Raw genomic sequence first — 20,462 nt, forward strand, 5'->3', positions numbered from 1 at the left:
TTGAAAAATAATGGAGCTTCAAGATTTTGTCATTTTTTTTTTATTTAGTAAAAGTAAAAATTGGTATCAAAGGCAAATGTCCCATATGTGTTACAGTATATTTCTGGAGAGAAAAAAAAAGAAGTGGTCCACCTAACCATAATGATATGATTGATAATATATTATATAATTGAATATTTTGAATTCAGAAAGGCTTCTTTTTGGTTGTTTCAGCTGATTGTGAAGAACTGAAGGGGGAATAAAAATGTAGGAATGAAGAAGACCACTTTTTCATCAACTGCTTTAGTGAATTAATTTCAGCTACAATTGTTAGGTTTTAATGTTTTAACTAGCATCATCTTTATTCTGAGTTAAGGGGTAGTGGAGTGTTCATTGTCCAAAGGTTTAGAGTCCTAGAAGACAGAAATGAATATTTACATTAATCTGTTCACATAAGAAGCTTGTTATAGTTCAGAAGATATAGTTCAGGAATCTTACAGTTCTCTTTGTGCTGGCCTCTCTTCTTTCGAGGAACATTTTCTTCCTGCACAATCTCTGCTTCTCTCTGTAGTAAATGAAGAACATTGTTTATATTATTTACTGAATCTGATATTCTCAGACACATATTATTATTAGTTTGCATCCAGGGCATATGTACCAGTGGGTATACTGTATATGGCTGCAACAGAAATTGGTCATTAGTGTTTATAATAATACAGTATGGCTGCTGACAGAAACAGTAGGATGAATTTTGAACTGTAAACGGTTGTACTACGTACTCAAATTCAGCCAAATGCTTCACAATACAGATGAACAATGACTCAAAACACACTTTAGCTGGGTTGCAGCCAGTGCCATCTTAAGAGCCTTATAGGCCCCCGGGCAATGCAGTGCACTGGGGCCCTGCCTCCACAATCACCCACGAGAATACACACAGAGGATGTACATGGCAGGTATAGGATGGCACAGACAGAGGATGTACATGGCAAGTATAGGATGGCACAGACAGAGGATGTACATGGCACACAGGATGTATATGGCACACAGGATGACACACAGGATGTACATGGCACACAGGATGACACACAGGATGTACATGGCACACAGGATGTACATGGCACACAGGGTGACACACAGGATGTAAATGGCACACAGGATGTACATGGCACACAGGATGACACACAGGATGTACATGGCACACAGGATGTACATGGCACACAGGATGTACATGTCACACAGGATGACACACAGGATGTACATGTCACACAGGATGACACACAGGATGTACATGGCACACAGGATGTACATGGCACACAGGATGACACACAGGATGTACATGGCACACAGGATGTACATGACACACAGGATGACACACAGGATGTACATGGCACACAGGATGACACACAGGATGTACATAGCACACAGGATGTACATGGCACACAGGATGACACACAGGATGTGCATGGCACACAGGATGACACACAGGGTGTACATGGCACACAGGATGACACACAGGATGTACATGGCACACAGGATGACAAACAGGATGTACATGGCACACAGGATGTACATGGCACACAGGATGACACACAGGATGTACATGTCACACAGGATGTACATGTCACACAGGATGACACACAGGATGTACATGGCACACAGGATGACACACAGGATGTACATGGCACACAGGATGTACATGGCACACAGGATGTACATGGCACACAGGATGACACACAGCATGTACATAGCACACAAGATGTGCATGGCACAGGATGACACACAGGATGTGCATGGCACACAGGATGACACACAGGATGTACATGGCACACAGGATGACACACAGGATGTACATGGCACACAGGATGACACACAGGATGTACATGGCACACAGGATGTACATGGCACACAAGATGACACACAGGATGTACATGGTACACAGGATGTACATGGCACACAGGATGACACACAGGATGTACATGGCACACAGGATGTACATGGCACACAGAGGATGGAGAGAGAGAGAGAGGGAGAGAGAAAAATCAAGCAGCCTGCAGCAGTCTAAATTACCTTCTACAGCAGCACACTAGCACAGCACATGAAGGGAGGAGGTGGGTGGAGCCATTGTAGGGGTGGAGGAGGACGAGCCGAGAAGGATCCTCTTCCCTGTGCATGCTGGGTCCTCTCTACTCAGGACGTCACTGGTTGCTAGATGCCATTCGGCTGCCTTCCTAGCAACTAGTGCAGGGAGACTCAGAGCCGCAGCAAAGCAGCCGGCACCTGTTCCCAGGGGACAAACTGGTCGGGGAGGGCTAGACCACCAGGTAAACGAATCCGGCCTGGGGGGGGGACAGATCACTGCCACCCTGTGTGTGGGGCCCCTTGGCAAGTGGGGCCCCCGGGCACCCGCCGGGCATGCCCATTCGGGAAGACGGCCCTGGACTTGCAGCATGTGTGGTGGCAGTAACTCACACAGACAAATGCAAGAGGAAACTTGTATTGAAGTAAAGCAACGACAGCCCACAACAACCCAAACGGACGCCTGCCCAACTGGTACATTCACAAATTCCAACAATTACAGCCAGGTTGACAGCATCTGTTAAGAGAGAGCAATGAGGCCTGGCTGTCCAGTGCTCCAAACGGGAAAATGTCCAAAGAATCATGAACCTTTCCCTATCGCTTGTGCTGTCCCTAGCAGGCGGGGTACCTGTCCTTACTCTACCAACTGGCCAAAAGCGCTCCAAGCCTGAGAGCCAGGGCATTAAGTAGGCTCCGCCTGACCCAAGATAACTGCTGGAGTCACATGGGGCATCAGCATCCATTCAGGTGCTTCCCTGTGACCCAGGAAACCATAAAGAAACTGTGTATCCCTTGCCTTCATCTCCAAGATGTGGTGCCCATTTGGGAGAGCGCCACCTGCAGTGGAACAAGTAGACTGCACCTGCCTACACGCTGCTTAAACAATTCAGCTTTGCTTTTGAAGACGAAGTGGACACATTTTTCAGTGATTCCTAACCTTAACCCAGTCACATGATCACATTTAGTCTAAAGACGTTCAGTGAATAGACAAGGGTAGATCTTGCCATTTACCTGCCCCTCCACTCTCCTTATCCATTCAAAGAAATACTGCATTCTGTTTACAGTTTTGATGCTAACAGACCTGGTCTACTGGGACTTCCACATGTGTATGAGAATCTTCCTTTACTTCTTGGGCTCCATGAAGCTCTTGTCGTACTTCCTTTACTTTAAATACCCCTCCTTCATCTGAAAAAAACAATATTAAAAAGTATATAGACAAAAAAACATCAAATTATCCCCAAACAGGTAACATATAGATTAATTCAGGGAAACCACTCACCCCCAGTCTCATTCTGGTTTGGTGTGTCTTTCTGGGTTGGACGTACCCTCACTGGTTTCGCATGAAAGACTGTCTCCTCTTTGCTTGGGTATTTGATATTGGAAGAATTTGGTACTGCACCTGTGGAATGGACCCTCCTTTCATCTTCCTAAATAATGATAAAAGGATAATCATAGAAGCTTTTTGTGGGTCCAGGGAAAAAAAAAGGTAAGATTCACATACCTGAACTGGAGAGCCATGTAGAACAGAGTCACTAACTCCATCATGTGATACACTATAGTTCTTGCCAGTCTAAAAAAAAAGTAGGACAGTCATAAATTGGTTCTTCTTTAATCAAACTAAGAACTAAGAATTCCAACTACTGGCTACTGCATATATTAGTACTAGTATGCTGTTTCTGACATTTCAAATTTACCAATGCTAGTGGTGATGGAGAATTCAAGATCATGTCACTGATCCCAAGCTGTATTGGACAGGCTGTGAATTTAACACTGAAAGCTTTCCAGTGCTGATGTATAATTAATATTTTACAATAGTAGAGTCTTTATGCTCAGAATAAACATACTGCTACAGGTGGACCCTGCGGACCAAGAGGTTTTAACTACTTGTATATAAACGACCTGGTAATGAACACGGACATGACAAGTATTTTGTGACTTCCAGGTTCAGAGCATAATTTCCGTTTGTGTACAAACATGAGGCATCGGACATGGCACTGCTCAGTTTAAAAAGGAATTAAACCTAAAAGAAAACAATTATTAATATTATCCACTTTACCACCGGAGGATTTTCCTGCTAAAAGACCAGGGGTTATTTTGCGATTTTTTACTGCGTGACTTTAACGGACAATCGCGCGGTCGTGCGACGCTGTACCTAAACGAATTTCACGTCCTTTTTTTCCCACAAACAGAGCTTTCTTTTGGTGGTATTTGATCACCTGTGCGATTTTTTGATCACGCGCTATAAACAAAAAAAGAGCGTAATTTTTGCAAAAACAACAATATTTTTCACTTTTTTTTATATGAAATTCCCCCAAAAAAAAATGTAAAAATCAAAATTTTTTAAAATTTTCGGCCAATTTGTTTTACGCTACCTATGTTTGGTAAAAAAAATCGCAAAAAGCGTATTTTGATTGGTTTGCGCAAAAGTTATCGCGTTTACTAACAAAGGGAAAGATTTTTGTCATTTTTGGTGTTTTTTTTTTTAACGAGTAATGGTGGCGATCTGCGATTTTTTTTGCGGTACTGCGACATTGCGGCGGACAGATCGGACCCTTGACTGACATTTTTGACACTTTTGGGGGTACCAGTGACATTACTGCAGTAATCAGTGCTATATATATGCACTGTTACTGCAAAAATGACACTGGCAGGGAAGGGGTTAACAGTATTGGACAGGGAGGGGTTAAGTGTGTCCTAGGGGCGTGATTCTAACTGTGCAGGGACAGGTCTACTAGTGTAAAAACAAAGATCAACATTTCTACATAGTAGAACTGTTTGATCTTCACTTTTACACAGGGAGAACTGACAGGTGGCTTGTTTACACAAGCCGCTCTGTCTTTCTCCCGCTGTACCGGCGATCGTAGTGTGACCGGCGGACATCGGGTCCGCCAGTCACACTCCCGCACTCCTCCGTGAACGAGCCGAGGCGGGCGCGCGCCTCAGCGGGCGCGCGCCCGCCCGCTATTGGCTCTGGAAGGAGTGACAGGCGAGCGACGTAGACCTACGTCACTCTGCCTGGCCGGGGCCGACTGCCGCAGTAAATATACTGTGCGCAGTCGGCAAGCGGTTATATTGCAGCATATGAATTCTCAAATATGGTGGCTGCATTAGTTCTCTTTTTTAGGCTTCCTTCCTTCCTTCCTTCCTTCCTTCCTTCCTTCCTTCCTTCCTTTCTTTCTTTCTTTCTTTCTTTCTTTCTTTCTTTCTTTCTTTCTTTCTTTCTTTCTCTCTTTCTCTCTTTCTTTCTCTCTTTCTTTCTTTCTTTCTTTCTTTCTTTCTTTCTTTCTTTCTTTCTTTCTTTCTTTCTTTCTCTCTCTCTTTCTTTCTTTCTTTTTCACCTGTTGACCAGTAAGTCTTTTGTTTTTCAACAGAATAAGCTGTCCTGCAGTTGCAGCAGCTCAGGGTTGAGATAAGCAATTCAAGACGGTCAGGGGTGCTTACAATAATCAGCTTTTATTTATCCAAAACCTTAATCCTAAAAGGAAAAAAGTGTTGCTGTAGCTGTTTAGAAAGTATTTTCTGGAGTTCAGCTTCAATTAGTTAGTGTATTTAAATCTGCTATTGCATTTAACACTATCCTCCTCCCCAGACTGACAATGCTGTTGTCCAGAGGTGCTCCTGTGCTCCTTCATCCAGCGTGAAGGTACTCTAATACAGGAGGTGTGTTACTGGCCAGATCATCAGTGGAAAACAGAGGAAAAAAAAAAAAAAAACAATGTGGCCACCACATCTAATAATTGGCAAGCTACAATAGATAACATTTTTAGTTTTAAATTTATTACCGCATTAATGCGTGACATATGCCTGAAGTGTGAAAACTGTGAGGAAACTACATATTCCACAATCCCTGGGTCTTTCAGGCCAGTGCTCTGCAGGTGAGAGCTAGCTACACATTAATTAAATCTGCCAGCCACAAGGAGACAGAGCATTCACAGACACAGGGCTCAATTTACTAAGAGTTAAATACATCATAAGTGTTTGTGCTAAAATAACTCATGCTGTATTCATCCCAAAAGCATTCAATTTACAAAAAAAAACACACTTTAACCTCCTCCCGTCCGCCTCATAGTAAAATGACGGTGGACGGGATCTCCCCTCATTCTGGGACGACGTTATATGACGTCGCCCTAGTGTCACCGATTGCAGAGGCATGCAGTGCTGCGATCGCGGGCGCGCTGTGTCCCTGGGACATGGAATGACTCCAATCTCGGTAAAGAGCCGATGATGTGGCTCTTTACTCATGTGATCGGCTGTGTCCAATCACAGCCGATCACATGTAAACAAGGAAGTGCCGTTTATCAGCTCTCCTTGCCTATCAGTGCCCATCAGTGCCACCTATCAGTGCCCATTAGTGCTGCATATTAGTGCTTCAACATCAGTGCCCCCTCATCAGTGCCGCCTATCAGTGCCGCCTCATCAGTTAAAGAGAAAAATTACTTATTTACAAAATTTTCTAACAGAAACTAAGAAAAACTTATTTTTTTTAATTTTTGGTCTTTTTTAATTTTTTTTAGCAAAAAATTTAAAATCCAGCAGTGATTAAATATCCCCAAAAGAAAGCTCTATTTTTGTGAACAAAATGATACTGAATTTGGGTACAGCGTTGCATGACCGCGCAATTGTCATTCAAAGTGTGACAGTGCTGTAAGCTGAAAATTGGCCTGGGCAGGAAGGGGGTGAAAGTGCCCAGTATTGGAGCGGTTATATCCTGCATGAGTTAAAGCGGAGTTCTAAAAAAATTATAATAATAAATAATAAATTAGAAGTCAGCAGCTACACATACTGTAGCTGCTGACTTTTAACCTCTTGCTGACTGCCGCACGACTATTTACGTCGGCAGTCAGCCCCTCACAGGCAAAGCGACGTAGGGCTACGTCGCTAGCCTGTAAGGGTTTTGGGAGCGAGCACGGACCCCCCCCCCCGCGCATGTGCCCGGCGGACTCGATGTCCGCCGGGCACTCGCGATCATCCGTGACAGCGGGAGAAAGGCAGGCGGCTAGTGTAAACAAAGCCGCCTGTCAGTCTCCCCTGTGTAAGAATGGTGATCAAACGGTTCTACTATGTAGGACCGTTGATCACTGTTCTTACACATCAAGCCACAGCCAATCACAGTTAGAAACACGCCCCTAGGACACACTTAACCCCTCCCTCTCCAATACAGTTAACTCCTTCACTGCCAGTGTCATTTTTACAGTAACAGTCCATATGTATAGCACTGATTACTGTAGTAATGTCACTGGTAACCCCAAAAGTGTCAAAAATGTCAGTCAAGGGTCCGATCTGTCCGCCCCAATGTCGCAGTCCTGCAAAAAAATCGCAGATCGCCGCCATTACGCGTTAAAAAAAAACAACAAAAATGACAAAAATCTTTCCCTTTGTTATTAAACGCAATAACTTTTGCGCAAACCAATCAAAATACGCTTTTTGCGATTTTTTTACCAAACATATGGTAAAAAAAAAATTGGCCTAAAATGTAAAAAAATTTAGATTTTTACATTTTGTTTTTGGGAATTTCATATAAAAATATGTGAAAAATATTGTTATTTTTGCAAAATTTACGCTCTTTTTTTTGTTTATAGCGCATGATCAAAAAATCGCACAGGTGATAAAATACTACCAAAAGAAAGCTCTGTTTGTGGGAAAAAAGGGACGCCAAATTCGTTTAGGTACAGCGTCGCACGACCGCGCAATTGTCCGTTAAAGTCACGCAGTGCCGAATCGCAAAATAGGCCCTGGTCAGGAAGGGGGTAAAATCTTCCGGGGCTTCAGTGGTTAATATTAGGACGTTTACCTGTCCTGGAGTCCAGCAATGTCTGCACCACAGCCGATGTCTCCATCGGCTGTCGGGTGCTGCTGCCGCCATTGCCGGCCAGGGAACCCGGCAGTAAAGCCTTGCGGCTTCACGGGCGGGTCCCTATTGCGCATGTGCGAAGCGCGCTGCGCATTCAAATTGGCGCGGCAGCGGGGGAAGGAGTAAGTGGGGAAGGGTACCTGTCAAAAACAGGTACCCGTTCCCCTCTCTCCCCTGAAAGGTGCCAAATGAGGCACCGGAGGAGGGGAGGAAGCAAATGAGCGGAAGTTCCACTCCGCTTTAACTTTTTTATTCTGTGGTATTTATTTCGTTTATTTTTTCTTTTTTTCACTTACCACAGCCTGGGTGACAGTTCACCTCAGGGATATTGGTTGTTTAGGAGACGACACCGCCATCTTAGTAATAACTATGACTTATCCCTGCTGTCAACAGGGATTCCTTGCTTACAGCAGACTGTAAACAAAAGAGCTTACATTAGAAAATGTTAAAAACGGACAAGGCCCACGATCCATATCAGAGCCTTATCCGAGCATGCAGTCTGGCAGACCTAGAATAAGGTGAACAAGCATGTATCAACTCCCCCTCCCCCGCCGCAATGAACCATGCTAGGCCACATGCCAACAGCCTGCACTCAAAAAATAAACATCCAGCATGCTCGTCCCCTCACCCTTTCCTGCTTGGATAAGGATCTGGTATCAGTTTCACACCATGTTTTTATTGTTTGTTTTTTGGCGTGAGGTCCTCCCCAAAATCCATACCAGAGTGGGGCCTCACAATGTTTATTTTTTTAAAGTCAGCTCTTTCCTTTACATTCTCCTGTCAGCAGGGAACCAAGTATTATTTCGGTAATGATAACAAGAAAAGCAGTAACATAGATCCCCTGTAGCCAGTAACAATGGAGCCCCCTCCAGCAGCAATAGATCCCCCTCAACAAGAATTGCCATCCCCAAAACAACATCCCCCAGCAGCAACAATAGACCCCTGACAACAACAACAGATCTCCCCAGAGCCAGCAACAATAAACCCCTCTTACAACAGGAGATCTCTCCCAGCAACTACTTACCCCCCCCCCCCCCCGCAGTATAAGACCCACCCCAGCAACAATAGACTCCCTGCAAAAATAGATCCCCTCCAGCTTGAATAGATCCCCCAGGAGCCAGTATCACTAGGTCGTGCAGCATACCCCAGGACCCCTAGCTTTTACATACAGTCAGTGCTGAACTGCATTTCCCCGCGTTCCCACAAAAAAAAGCGTGCTTGTTAGGATGCCGGTGGGTTCCGTCTCCTTATCAACCAGCTATATTACTTTCATACATTCTTTAAAGCAGTATTAAACCCAAAAGCAAACATTTATTATATTGCAGCTTACCAATTCTTAGATGTGATGGCTGCATTTATTTTCTTTCTTCTGGTGATCCATCAGATTACAGGGATGAGACAAACCATTTGACTTTAATGTCAGTCTATGTGGTATTTAGCTTGCGTTTGTTGTTTTTGTGGCAAATATTGAATATACTCATACTGAATTCACTTTTTCAATATTGCATGTGATAATTGGATCAAATGAGTTGCATTATTCAATTGGGCACTTTCACCTCCTTCCTGCCCAAGCCAATTTTACACTGATAAAGCTGCACTGAAGGGCACTGATAGGCTGCACGGATGGGCACTGATGAGGTTGCACTGATGGACAGTGTAAATGTGCCCTGTCAGAATTGCCAGTTACCGGCTCTTCTTTTCTCATGCTGTGATAGCTCGTGAGGAAAGGACTGCCGATAACTTTCAAGTCTGTTTACATGTGGTCAGCTGTGATTGGAAACAGCTGATCACTTGGCAAATGGATGCTGTGATTGGCCCTTTACTGCGATCTGTGATCAGTTGTGTCCCAAGGACACAGCTGTCACAGAGTGTGCTCCATATGCACCCCAGAGGATGCGCAGGGGACGGGGTTCTGGGAGGGCTTCCACAGATGCCCACTCAGAACGAGAGAGTATGTAGGCTGCCATTTCTGAGGTCTGTTTATGAAAATGCTCTTTTTTTGGCTGCCATGCTGATGCTTCAGCTTACTTTCTGAATCACTAATATGTAATTATAGAAATAAGGAATTATGACACTTTTTTGATACTAATAGGCTGCACACTTGTTCTCATTCATAAAAACTGTGATTTTAATTTGGATAGAACAAGGGAGGGTTAGAACTACGGTCAGAATGTTTTTTTTCTCCGCTATCTGTATCCCATTGCAGAGATTTCCCTTCACTTCCTGTCCTGTAGCCAAACAGGATGTAGAAAGAAAATCCCTTCAAATAGGGGGAATTCCTTGTGAACCCCAGGGTCACTAGAACTATTGTCTACATTGGAAAGTTTCCCCTCCAATACTTTTCTGCGGACAACTACGATTTGGGATTTTTGTTAATCTCCCTTTTAATGATAATGGTAACAGGACAAATAGGGAGCGTGAATCTCTTTAACAGGGCCACAGGTTAGGGATAGACCGATAAGGTTTTTTCCAGGGCCGATACCAATACAGATATTTTGGTCACAAAGTATCGGTATTGGCCGATATGGGCCGATATTGTGCACATTCAATCACACATCCAATGCAGAGTGACCAGCGCCCCCATCAATGCAGAGTGACCAGTGCCCCCATCCAATGCAGAGTGACCAATGCCTCCAACAGTGCAGAGTGACCAGTGCCCCCATCCAATGCAGAGTGACCAGTGCCCCATCCAATGCAGAGTGAACAGTGCCCCCAACAATGCAAAGTAACCAGTGCCCCCATCCAATGCAGAGTGACCAGTGCTCCCATCCAATGCAGAGTGACCAGTGCCCCCATCCAATGCAGAGTGACCAGGGCCCCCAACAATGCAGAGTGACCAGTGCCTCCATCCAATGCAGAGTGACCAGTGCCCCCATCCAAAGCAGAGTGACCAGTGCCCCCATCCAATGCAAAGTGACCAGTGCATGGGGATTAGAGCACTGCCTGCTTACACAGAGAAGGGTTCTTCTGCTTCTGCTGTCATACAAAGTCCTGCCTCCTGGACCTGCTCCTATGATAGACATCACCAGTGTGTCTATCATAGGTAGGAGCCAGTCCAGGAGGTGGGACTCCGTATGACAGCGCCCACGCTGGGTAAGCAGAAGAACCCTGCTCTGTGTAATCAGGCGGCACTCTAATCCCCATCCCCCCCTTCCCCTCTGGAGGCAGCCCAATAGGCCCTACCCTAAGAAAATATCGGTCATATCGGCCAAGTTTGTGGCCGATACTGATACTTCCAAATAAGTGAATATCGGCCTCCGAGTATTGGCCAAACCAATAATCGGTCGATCCCTACCACAGGTAGCGGGTAGTTTTCTAATCCCTCTCCACGCTATCCAAATCTAAAAAAAAAGTTTGCCTTTAAGCCTAGTACACAGGGGCCGAATGTTACATAGTTTGTAGGGTGGTAGGGTTTAAAAAAGACAATACAGTGTTTCGGTGAGGGAGGAGCCTGCAGATGGCGCCAGGAAGGAGCCAGAGCTAGGAGCTCCGGGAAAAGCCATCCTAAAATGAAGCAGTAGTGGTAGCTTCACCTTCTAATCCCTCAATCCCCCCTGTTTGCCCCCGGAAGGTCTTCCGCTGTGTGAGGTGGGAAAAGGACCCCTTGCTGCTGAGAAGCAGAGCGTGACTAACGGCTGACAGAGGAGGAAGTGGTGTCAGACAGGGTTGAAAGGCTCACGTGAGGCGGCAACTCAGCTGGGGCGTGGAAAGCTCAGAGAAACATCTGAGGGTGACCGGAGGACCTCGGGCGTTCGATCAGACACCTGAAGCTGCAAGAGCAGGACTCGGCAGGGCAAGCTGGTTCCCGGCGGGAGTGCTGGGAGACCTGCTGCTACAGCATTCTCTTACATAAAGAGGCAGACAGGGGCTTGCAGCCCAAACCTTCTGCAAGATGTGGAGCCGATCATGTCATGGGCTCAAAAGAACCTGTCCAACATTTCTGCGGTGTGTGTTCCAGGGGTGCAGAACTCCCAGGTGGATTTTCTCTCCCGCTTTACACTGAACAACAACAAGTGGTCCCTTCATGTGGATGTGCTTCAAGTAGAACCTTACCCTGGGAGTGAGCCCCAAGGGGGATCTGTTTGTCTCTCCATGCAATTTCAACCTGGAGACGTTTTAGACGAGAGGCCAATGCCCCCAGGCCCTTTAGGTGGACACTCTGACGGATCAGTGGAGGTTCCAAAAGGCAAACGCATTCCCTTCGGTTTGGCTCATCTTCAGGTTCCTTCAGAGGCTCTATTGAGAAAAGGTGGTAGTAGTAGCTGTGATTCCCTTCTGGCTGAACAGACCTTGGTTTCCCTTTCTTCTGCAGCTCAGCTATCAAGAGCTGATACCTCTACCTCTCAAATCAGATCTTCTCCTGCAGGGCACTTGCCTACACTCGTGTCCAGATCGCCTCCACCTGAGGGTCTGGTTCTTGAAAGAAGAGGCTAAAGGCGCTTGCTTGCTGCTCCGGAGCCGTGTCTACCCTGATGGGCACTAGAAAAAACAGCACTAATAGGGTCTACAGCAGGATCTGGATGAAATTTGCAGAACTTGCCACAGACTAGTTTAGGTCATATATCGAGCCCGAAGTGCATGTCATTCTGGATTTCATACAGCATGGCCTGGATCTTGGCCTGAGTGTCAGTTCTCTCAAAGTCCAAACTTCGGCCTTCTTAGCCTTTACCAGCATGGCATGGGCAATTCATCCATTGGTTGTCCGACTAAGGTTTCCTAAGTGGGACCTTCCGCTCATTCTTGACTACCTTTCACATTTCTCTTTGTCTCTGCACCAAGGGGCTTCGATAAAAGACTTGTCTGCTAAATCAACATTCCTTGTGGCCATCACCTCGGTGAAGAGGGTGTCTGAGATTGCATCTCTGTCGTGCAAGGAGCCTTTCCTGACTTTCTTTCCAGACCAATCTCAATGTTTGATTCTAAACCTAAAGTGACATCAGTTTTCCACGAAAACCTGGAGATTGTCCTTCCCATCTTTAAGACAGCGCAAGACGGCAGTACGTACCCCCTGGATGTGGGGGAAACACTACAAGCCTATCTGAGGGCCACGGCTCCCTTCAGACACTCTGACCGTCTCTTTATACTCTTTTTGGGGAAGAACAGAGGAAAGCAAGCTTCTTCCAGAACCATTGCTGCCTGGATTGTGCTGGCCATCCAGCAAGCGTATAGGGCCAAGGGCTTGACTCCTCCAGAGGCGGTGACAGCACATTAGACAAGAATAGTGTAGACTTCTTGGGCGGCCTCTCACCATGTGGCTCTGGAAGTGATATGCAGGGTGGCCTCCTGGTCGTCTATAAATGCATTTATGGCTCACTACTGTGTGGAACCTGCATCTTTGTCTTCTGTTAACTTTGGCATTAAAGTACTGTCTGTTAATGGGGGAAATTAAACCATTTTTTTGTTCACCAAATGTATGCTGCCAGGAAAACTGAAAATTTACTATCAAATACTTACAGTAATTTTCCTTTCCTGAGTGACTCCATGGCTGCAGGAGTTCCCTCCCAGAGTCATGAGCAGTTACAGAACGTGGCCCCTGGCTCAGCCTGAAAATTTATGGGAGTGGAGTCCTATGGGGTAGGAGCTGGGGGCAGAGCTACCCAAACGTATGCTGCCATGGAGTCCATCAGGAAAGGAAAATTAGGGTAAGTATTTGATAGTACATTTTCAGTTTTTCCAACACTTGGATCACCATTGAGGTATTTGTAAATTGCTATCATGAATGTCGGGCATCAGCCGTTTTTTTATTGAACATACACACAGGACATTCGGCCTATGTGTATGGCAGCCAATCCGACAGAAGCTGGCCTTCAGTCCGTTTTTGTTGAAGGGTCATGATCAAAAAAGGTCTGCCGAATACTTAAAAAAACAATACAAATCCATTTTTGTATGAACTTTTTTCTTACCACCACTTTAGGAATCCTGCGCTTAACACCAGCACGGCTTCTACAGAAGAAATAGATATGATCCAAAGAAAATGTAACTATTTTTTAAAAAATGGATACAAAATTTAGTAAAAACATATATTAAACAATGTACAATGAACTGCATACTTGTTTGCTCCAGATGGTGTTAGAAGTTCCTCATAGGGGAGGCATTTAAACCTTTCTGATCCCACTGCAACATAATATTCACCAGATACCAGCTCAGCTCCAAAAGAAATAGAGACTCCATCCAGCGTGCAGATCCTGGAAGAGAGAAAATGTTCACTAAGACTTACATACTTGGACATAACAGTAAAACACACTGCAAATTACATGTAATATCCCGCCCCCATTGTGTTTAGCTGGTTAGTGGGCATGGAGGAAGAGGGAGGGAGTGGGCTGTCATTTACCACTGTGTATACACCCACATGTGTGACTCAGATGTGATAGGTAGGAAATGCTCAGCATAGAAACTCACTCAAAACTGAGCATGTGCAGAGTTGCCACCACAGCTGCGAAATTCCTAGATGAATTGGGGACATGAACAGAAGGTGGTAATAGAGAGCAGCATGATCAACCAGGTTTTTTACAGAATATAGGAATTAAATCTCATAGTAATTGAGTGAGTATGAAAAGCATGTAATACAGTATTTATTGATAGTTTTTTATGATGTGGGTTTACTGAAACTTTAAGGGGTCCCCTTGTCTTTCAAATGTATTCACTGCTTCTGTAGCAATTGTATGGAGGATTCTAAACTATGCAATCTATTAGTTTTATCCAAATGTGTTTGCCAAATGTTAGTACCACCAGCATAAATCACTTTCTGGCATGACAGCATCAAATACCAATATATAATATTCAAATAACAAAAGTACGCAAAAAATGCTGGAGAAAAGACCAACCATATTACCAAAGGTCTAAAATTAAATTTGACTAGTTACTACTTTTGCTTCTCTGCCTTGCTAAAGTTTTTTACATGGATGTCATTAGGAGGCGATTACCAAGCATCTGCCAGTTACTGGTTGGGAAGGATGTACCAAGCTTAATTGGGCAGAACACTTCTGCATTTATTGGGCAATGCACTGATCAGAACACTACATGCAGCATTTGGGATGTGTTAAGCAATACATTCCATACCTACATGCTATATTGAATTACTGGTCATGCAAAGCAAGCTCTGCGTTCGGTATCCATGTGAACTTAGCCTAAGTGTGTGTATAATGTGTTACAGTTTATGATAATTTGGAGAATGGCCAATGTTGTACAATCTGCCAGTCTGTACCTAGCAAAGTACAGGAAACATGAAAAAAAAAACCCACACTTTTCGTTGACCGATTTAAACTTTTTTTTCCTTGAAATACATCTTTTTGTCAGACCCCAAAATAAATTATTTTAAGATACAGTAACGCTAGCTCAATAAAAAAATCGTTTTGCTCCACTGGTTTGGTTTAGTAATATATGGCCCTAGCATCTGCCTGAAATATTGAGTTGTCAATTCAGATACATCTAGTAGCAATGATATATGGATTAACAGATTTGTGGGCATACTGTTAGATTGTTAAAATATTGTATAACCTTTTTTTTCCTTTCAGTGTTTAGTGTTTAGCATTTTACTTTCCTAGATTTTCAGTGTATTTTTGTGTGCTCTTACAAAGCCAGTATTCATGAGATTGGTTGCAATGAATACTTTGTGAAGTGCTTACTGGTTCTGATTTAATGATTGATCTCCCATAAAAGCTTTTGAGCTAAACAGACAGAGTTCTCCATTGCACATTCATACTGTATTTACCTTCTTACAGCTCCACTGTACAGGTTGGTCTTTTCAGTTAGTAGACTTAAAACCAGCTCCCATTCTCTCAGAATACTTGGCGGTATGAGAACACGGATGGGAGGTGTCATAAGATCACCATTACGGAAAACACTGTCAAAAACAGCCAATTATTATATAAACACAGAAGCAACTACAAATCGAGAATACGAACGTTAACAAAATACTGTACACAAATGTCTAATTGTTTGTCACTATAAATTCCCAAATGTTCTTTATACTGGGGGTATTAAAGATATACTATACAGTATAAACCCCATCGGTTTAACTGTTGCCCAAAACAGATACATACAAGGCATGCTGTAAATAACTGTCAAGCCTTTAAATAGCTGGTTTTATAACTGATAACATGCATGCATAGCACCATTGCAACTGTAGATCAAACAGCGGCCAAGATGGCAGTTTCCTTGGCTGTAAAGGATAGGAGCGTTTAGTACCGCTTTAAATGTTATTTTTGTTCGTAAAAAATCTGGATAATCTAAATTGAATGGATGATAAAAAAAAATTGCAATCTGCATGATAATTTGCGCCAGCTCAGAGCATAAAGAAACATTATTTTCAGCAACGCGGCACAACTAGCATTGGCATATATGTGCTGTAATGCACTGTATTACAGGTCTGCTTTTACTCACTGTATATGTATGCTGGGGTACAATTTAAAATGAAGGGCACTACAATGCACATATGCTCATGCAATAACATTTCAGTAACGGGTGTTAACACAATGCAAGTGGGGTGAATCTGCTCTTATGGCTATTTTGCATGTGTGGGCTCTGCTGCATGTGTTTCACTAATCATGATTGTCACAGTACATAAAATTTAACGCCATTCATACCAGAAAAGTCTGTCTGTCTGTCTGTCACACTTAATTAAAAGTCATCCAGCACCCACATGCTGGAGGGTGCTAGTCTGGTTATCCTCCTTAACTCTGGGTTCAGGGCGATAAGGGAGTGGTGAAGGTGGGTTTTTGGGTGGGGTGGGGTAGGATAGTGGAGATTGTTTTGTGTTTAAAATGTATTTACCATACACTACAACTGCTGTCAAACCACAATAGGCCTTTTTACACCAACATGGCTTTATCTTGCTTCTACCCCTAGTTAGGCCGGGCTCATACTGCTCCGACATTGAAGTTGCATGACTTCCTAACCGACTTTGTCCTGCGACTTCATGTCCGACTTTAATCTGACTTTGAGATGGCTGCGACTTGTCCATTGACCAATCAAAACAATTCCTTTTAGTCTGGTATGGATTTGAGGGGCAACCCCACGCCAAATAAATGGCCTATGGTTCCCCCCAAAATCCACATCAGGCCCATATCCGAGCGTGCAGCCGGCCGGTCAGGAAAAGGGGGGGCCATTGAGCGCCCCCCCACTTCCCTGGACCATACCAGGCCACATGCCCTCAACATGGAGCGGTGGGTGGGTGCTTTGGGGCTGGGGGGGCTCTAAACTCCCCACCCCAAAGCACCTTGTCCCAATCATAATATAGAGAAGGGCCTCTTCCCGACAACCTTGGGTGGTGGTTCTGGGGTCTTCGGGCAGGGGGCTTACTAGAATCTGGAAGATCCCCCCCCTCCCATGTGAATGAGTATAGGGTACATTGTACCCCTATCCATTCACCAAAAAAAAAAAAGAAGTGTAGTGTTACAAAAACAAGAGATGGTTTTTGACAAGTCCTTTATTAAAAATATAGAATGTCTCCTGTTGTAGCTCCAATGTGTCTTATTTACCAGGTTCCGCCACCGCTGTCTTCTTCCTCCAGTCTTCTCCCTCCTCTGATGACCTCTTCCTCCATTTTTCTCCCTCAGATGATGTCTTTTGCCGCCTACCCGCTAAAAAAAAAAAAAGAAAACGACCTTCCTTCGACGCAAGCTTCCACCCTTGTGTCAGCTCTGTTGTCTGCTGGTTTTTATATCGCTATGGGGAGTAGCCATCTCGTGAACATCATCCAAAGACCCTGCCCCCTTGTGACGGCTGACGTTGACGAGATCGTTTTTTTTTTTTTAGCGGGTCGGTGGCGGCAAAAGACATCACCGGAGGGAGACGACATCACCAGAGGGAAAAGACATCACCGGAGGGAGAAGACCGGAGGGAGAAGACCGGAGGGAGAAGACCGAAGGGAGAAGACATCAGCGGAGGGAGAAGAACTGAACAAAGAAAACATCGGTGGCGGAACCAGAGAAAAAGGACACATTGGAGCTACAACGGGGACATTCTTAATTTTTAATAAAGGACTTGTCAAAAACTGTCCTTGTTTTTTTGTAACACTACACTTCTTTTTTTTTGGTGAATGGGTAGGGGTACAATGTACTCCATATTATTTTACATAGGGGGTGGGATTTGGGGGCCCCCTTGTTAAAGGGGGCTTCCAGATTCCAATAAACCCCCTGCCCGCAGACCTCCGCAGCTACCGCCCAGGGTTGTTGGGAAGAGGCCTTTGTCCCCATCAACATGGGGACAGGGTGCTTTGGGGTGTGTCCCAAAGAACCCATCCCCCATGTTGAGGGCACGTGGCCTGATTTGGTCCAAGAGGGGGGGCATGCTCGCTCACCCCCCCCCCCTTTCCTGACCTGCCAACCTGCATGCTAGGATAAGGGTCTGGTATGGATTTTGGGGGGAGGGGCATGTCATTTTTTATTTTTTTTTTCATTTTTATGGTGTGGAGTTTCCCATCAAAATCCATGGTCTGGTATGGTCTTGGGGGACCCCACACCATTTTATTTTTTTTTACATTTTGGTGTGGGGTTTCCCTTTGGTATCCTCAGCCCACAAGTCGCATGCCACAAGCCGAATTAGTTAAGATGATGATCCAACTTGGATGCGACTTACATTCAAATCAATTTATTCGATTTTATTTATTAGAGTTGCTTGTGTTTTTATGAACTACCAATTTCTTAATGTTAAAAATTACACACCATTCTTAAAAGGGAGTTCCAGTCGGTTTGTGTTCATTAAAAGTCAGCAGCTACAAAAAGTGTAGCTGCTGACTTTTAATAAACACACCCTCACCTGTCCCATGATCCAGCAAAGCGGCCGCCCGAACCGTCAGTTCTCTCCTTTGCCTCTCCCCGACATCGGCATCAGAAGTGTGAGAGTGAAACTCCGCTTTAAACTGGTTGTTAACCCACTATTGTATAAGCATGCCATCCCCTCTGTTATAAAATTCTATGTGTCCCTGTGCCTATGCTGTTTAAACAGATGCAGATTATACCTTATACCGTGTCAGAGTGTCTCCCGGCGCTCACGTGACTCCTCGGCTCTCTCTTCTGCCCAGCTGACAGCTTTAGCGAGCAGGGCCAAGCACTGCCACTGACATCAGCCGGGGAGGAGGGGAGGAGAGAGAAGAGAGATCTGAGGATTAACAGCGGAGGACACATGAGAGCAGAGAGGAGAGCTGTGGATGATGGAGGCATGTAATGTGACCACCGTGTCAGGGCTCAGCAGCCATGATAAACCGTGGTCAGTGTACAGGGGGAGGGCAGAACCAGGCAGGATCAGCCAGATTTTTCAGGTGATATGGGGGACCAAATTACACAGCACAAGCACTGTGCTGTATAACATGCTTTAACGGAACACGAATAATTTTTTTTTTTTTTTGTATGGTAACAAACACTTTAATAAGTATACATAAGGTTAGGTTTCACTTCATATCTCCACACATCTGTCATGTTTTCTATGAATGAAGAGATTAACAGTCAATTCTTGAAGTGCTGCCAAACCAGTTTAAGCAGACAGTATGAGTAAATACTCACTGAATGATACAGGGAAGGTGAGATTCCTCCCTCCAGCGGCCTGCGACTTTTGGCTTGCGGGAGATCTGGAAAGAACAACATTAGGGCGGAAAAATATCTCTGCCAGCATTAATTATATTGTCCTATGCTTAGTAAATGCCCTTCCTAAATGTTGAAGCCATTTACCTCTGAACACAGAGGGACCAGATCAACACCCTTCCTGCCGACCTAATTCACACACCTCTCCCTTTTGAACTGTTGACTCATTGAAACTGAGATAACCACCAAACTTCTACTACAACATTTTTTAAAGTCTAGAAAACTGATGATAGAGTACCTTCAGCTACTGGCTATCTAAGCTTTATTAAGGAGGACCCATCATGCAATACTGGAACATCAATCTTTATTAAGTTTATTCTGAGTGGTAAGGTATTGATGATTAATATTAAGTGAAAGATACCTTTTATGACAAATGTCAGCTTTAACATTATATTTCTGCTCTGTGCACCAACTACGATGGCAAGAAAAAAATACACTATACTGCATGTGACTATTTGGATTCTAGCAGGAGTGTGTGGTGCATGTTTCATCATTTCTTCAGTGAGCATGCTTAATTTACTTTGTTATTCACTCTCTTTTAGATATTTATATGAGCCTTAGGGCGGCTTCACACTGCCCCATTGCGCGGTGCTAACTCGCGGTTTTCGTGTGTGTTAGCTGTGCTTTCCTATAGACTTCTAAGAGTACCTACAATTTTGGTGCAGTTTCAGTTAGCACACCAAAATTCCTGCATACTGCATCTTTGGTGCAGGGAAAGCAGCAGTGAAGCATTGTGGCTTTACAGACAGTTACCCACTCCGCATGTGCGAAGCGCATTAAGCTTTGTGAATGGCCCGCAGTCTTCTGGGACCTGTGAAATTTCCCACAAGGCTATGGGGGAAGGAGGGGGCCGAACTCCTGGCTCAATTCCCCATGGAAAAAAAACAGGTACCCGCTCCACCCCAAATGGTGCCAACTGTGGCACCGAAGGGGGGGAGGAGGCAGACAAGCAAAGCTTCCCCTTTTGGGTGGAGCTC

General features: G+C 44.6%; 1 protein-coding gene across 1 annotated transcript; it reads right to left on the reverse strand.

The window, feature by feature from the left end:
* Positions 1 to 477: 477 nt before the first annotated feature.
* On the reverse strand, positions 478 to 19,472 carry LOC309544136 (doublecortin domain-containing protein 2-like; the record flags this gene model as incomplete). The annotated part of the gene is made up of 8 exons (XM_082276512.1): positions 478 to 544; positions 3,137 to 3,240; positions 3,335 to 3,482; positions 3,557 to 3,625; positions 13,810 to 13,849; positions 13,957 to 14,091; positions 15,618 to 15,749; positions 19,408 to 19,472. Coding segments are annotated over 8 exons (760 nt in total), but the record flags the coding sequence as incomplete, so codon positions are not given.
* Between the last annotated feature and the right edge of the window lie 990 nt (positions 19,473 to 20,462).

The sequence above is a fragment of the Pelophylax lessonae genome (genome assembly GCF_965119305.1).
Source record: "Pelophylax lessonae genome assembly, contig: HAP1_SCAFFOLD_1180, whole genome shotgun sequence".
NCBI lineage: Eukaryota > Metazoa > Chordata > Amphibia > Anura > Ranidae > Pelophylax > Pelophylax lessonae.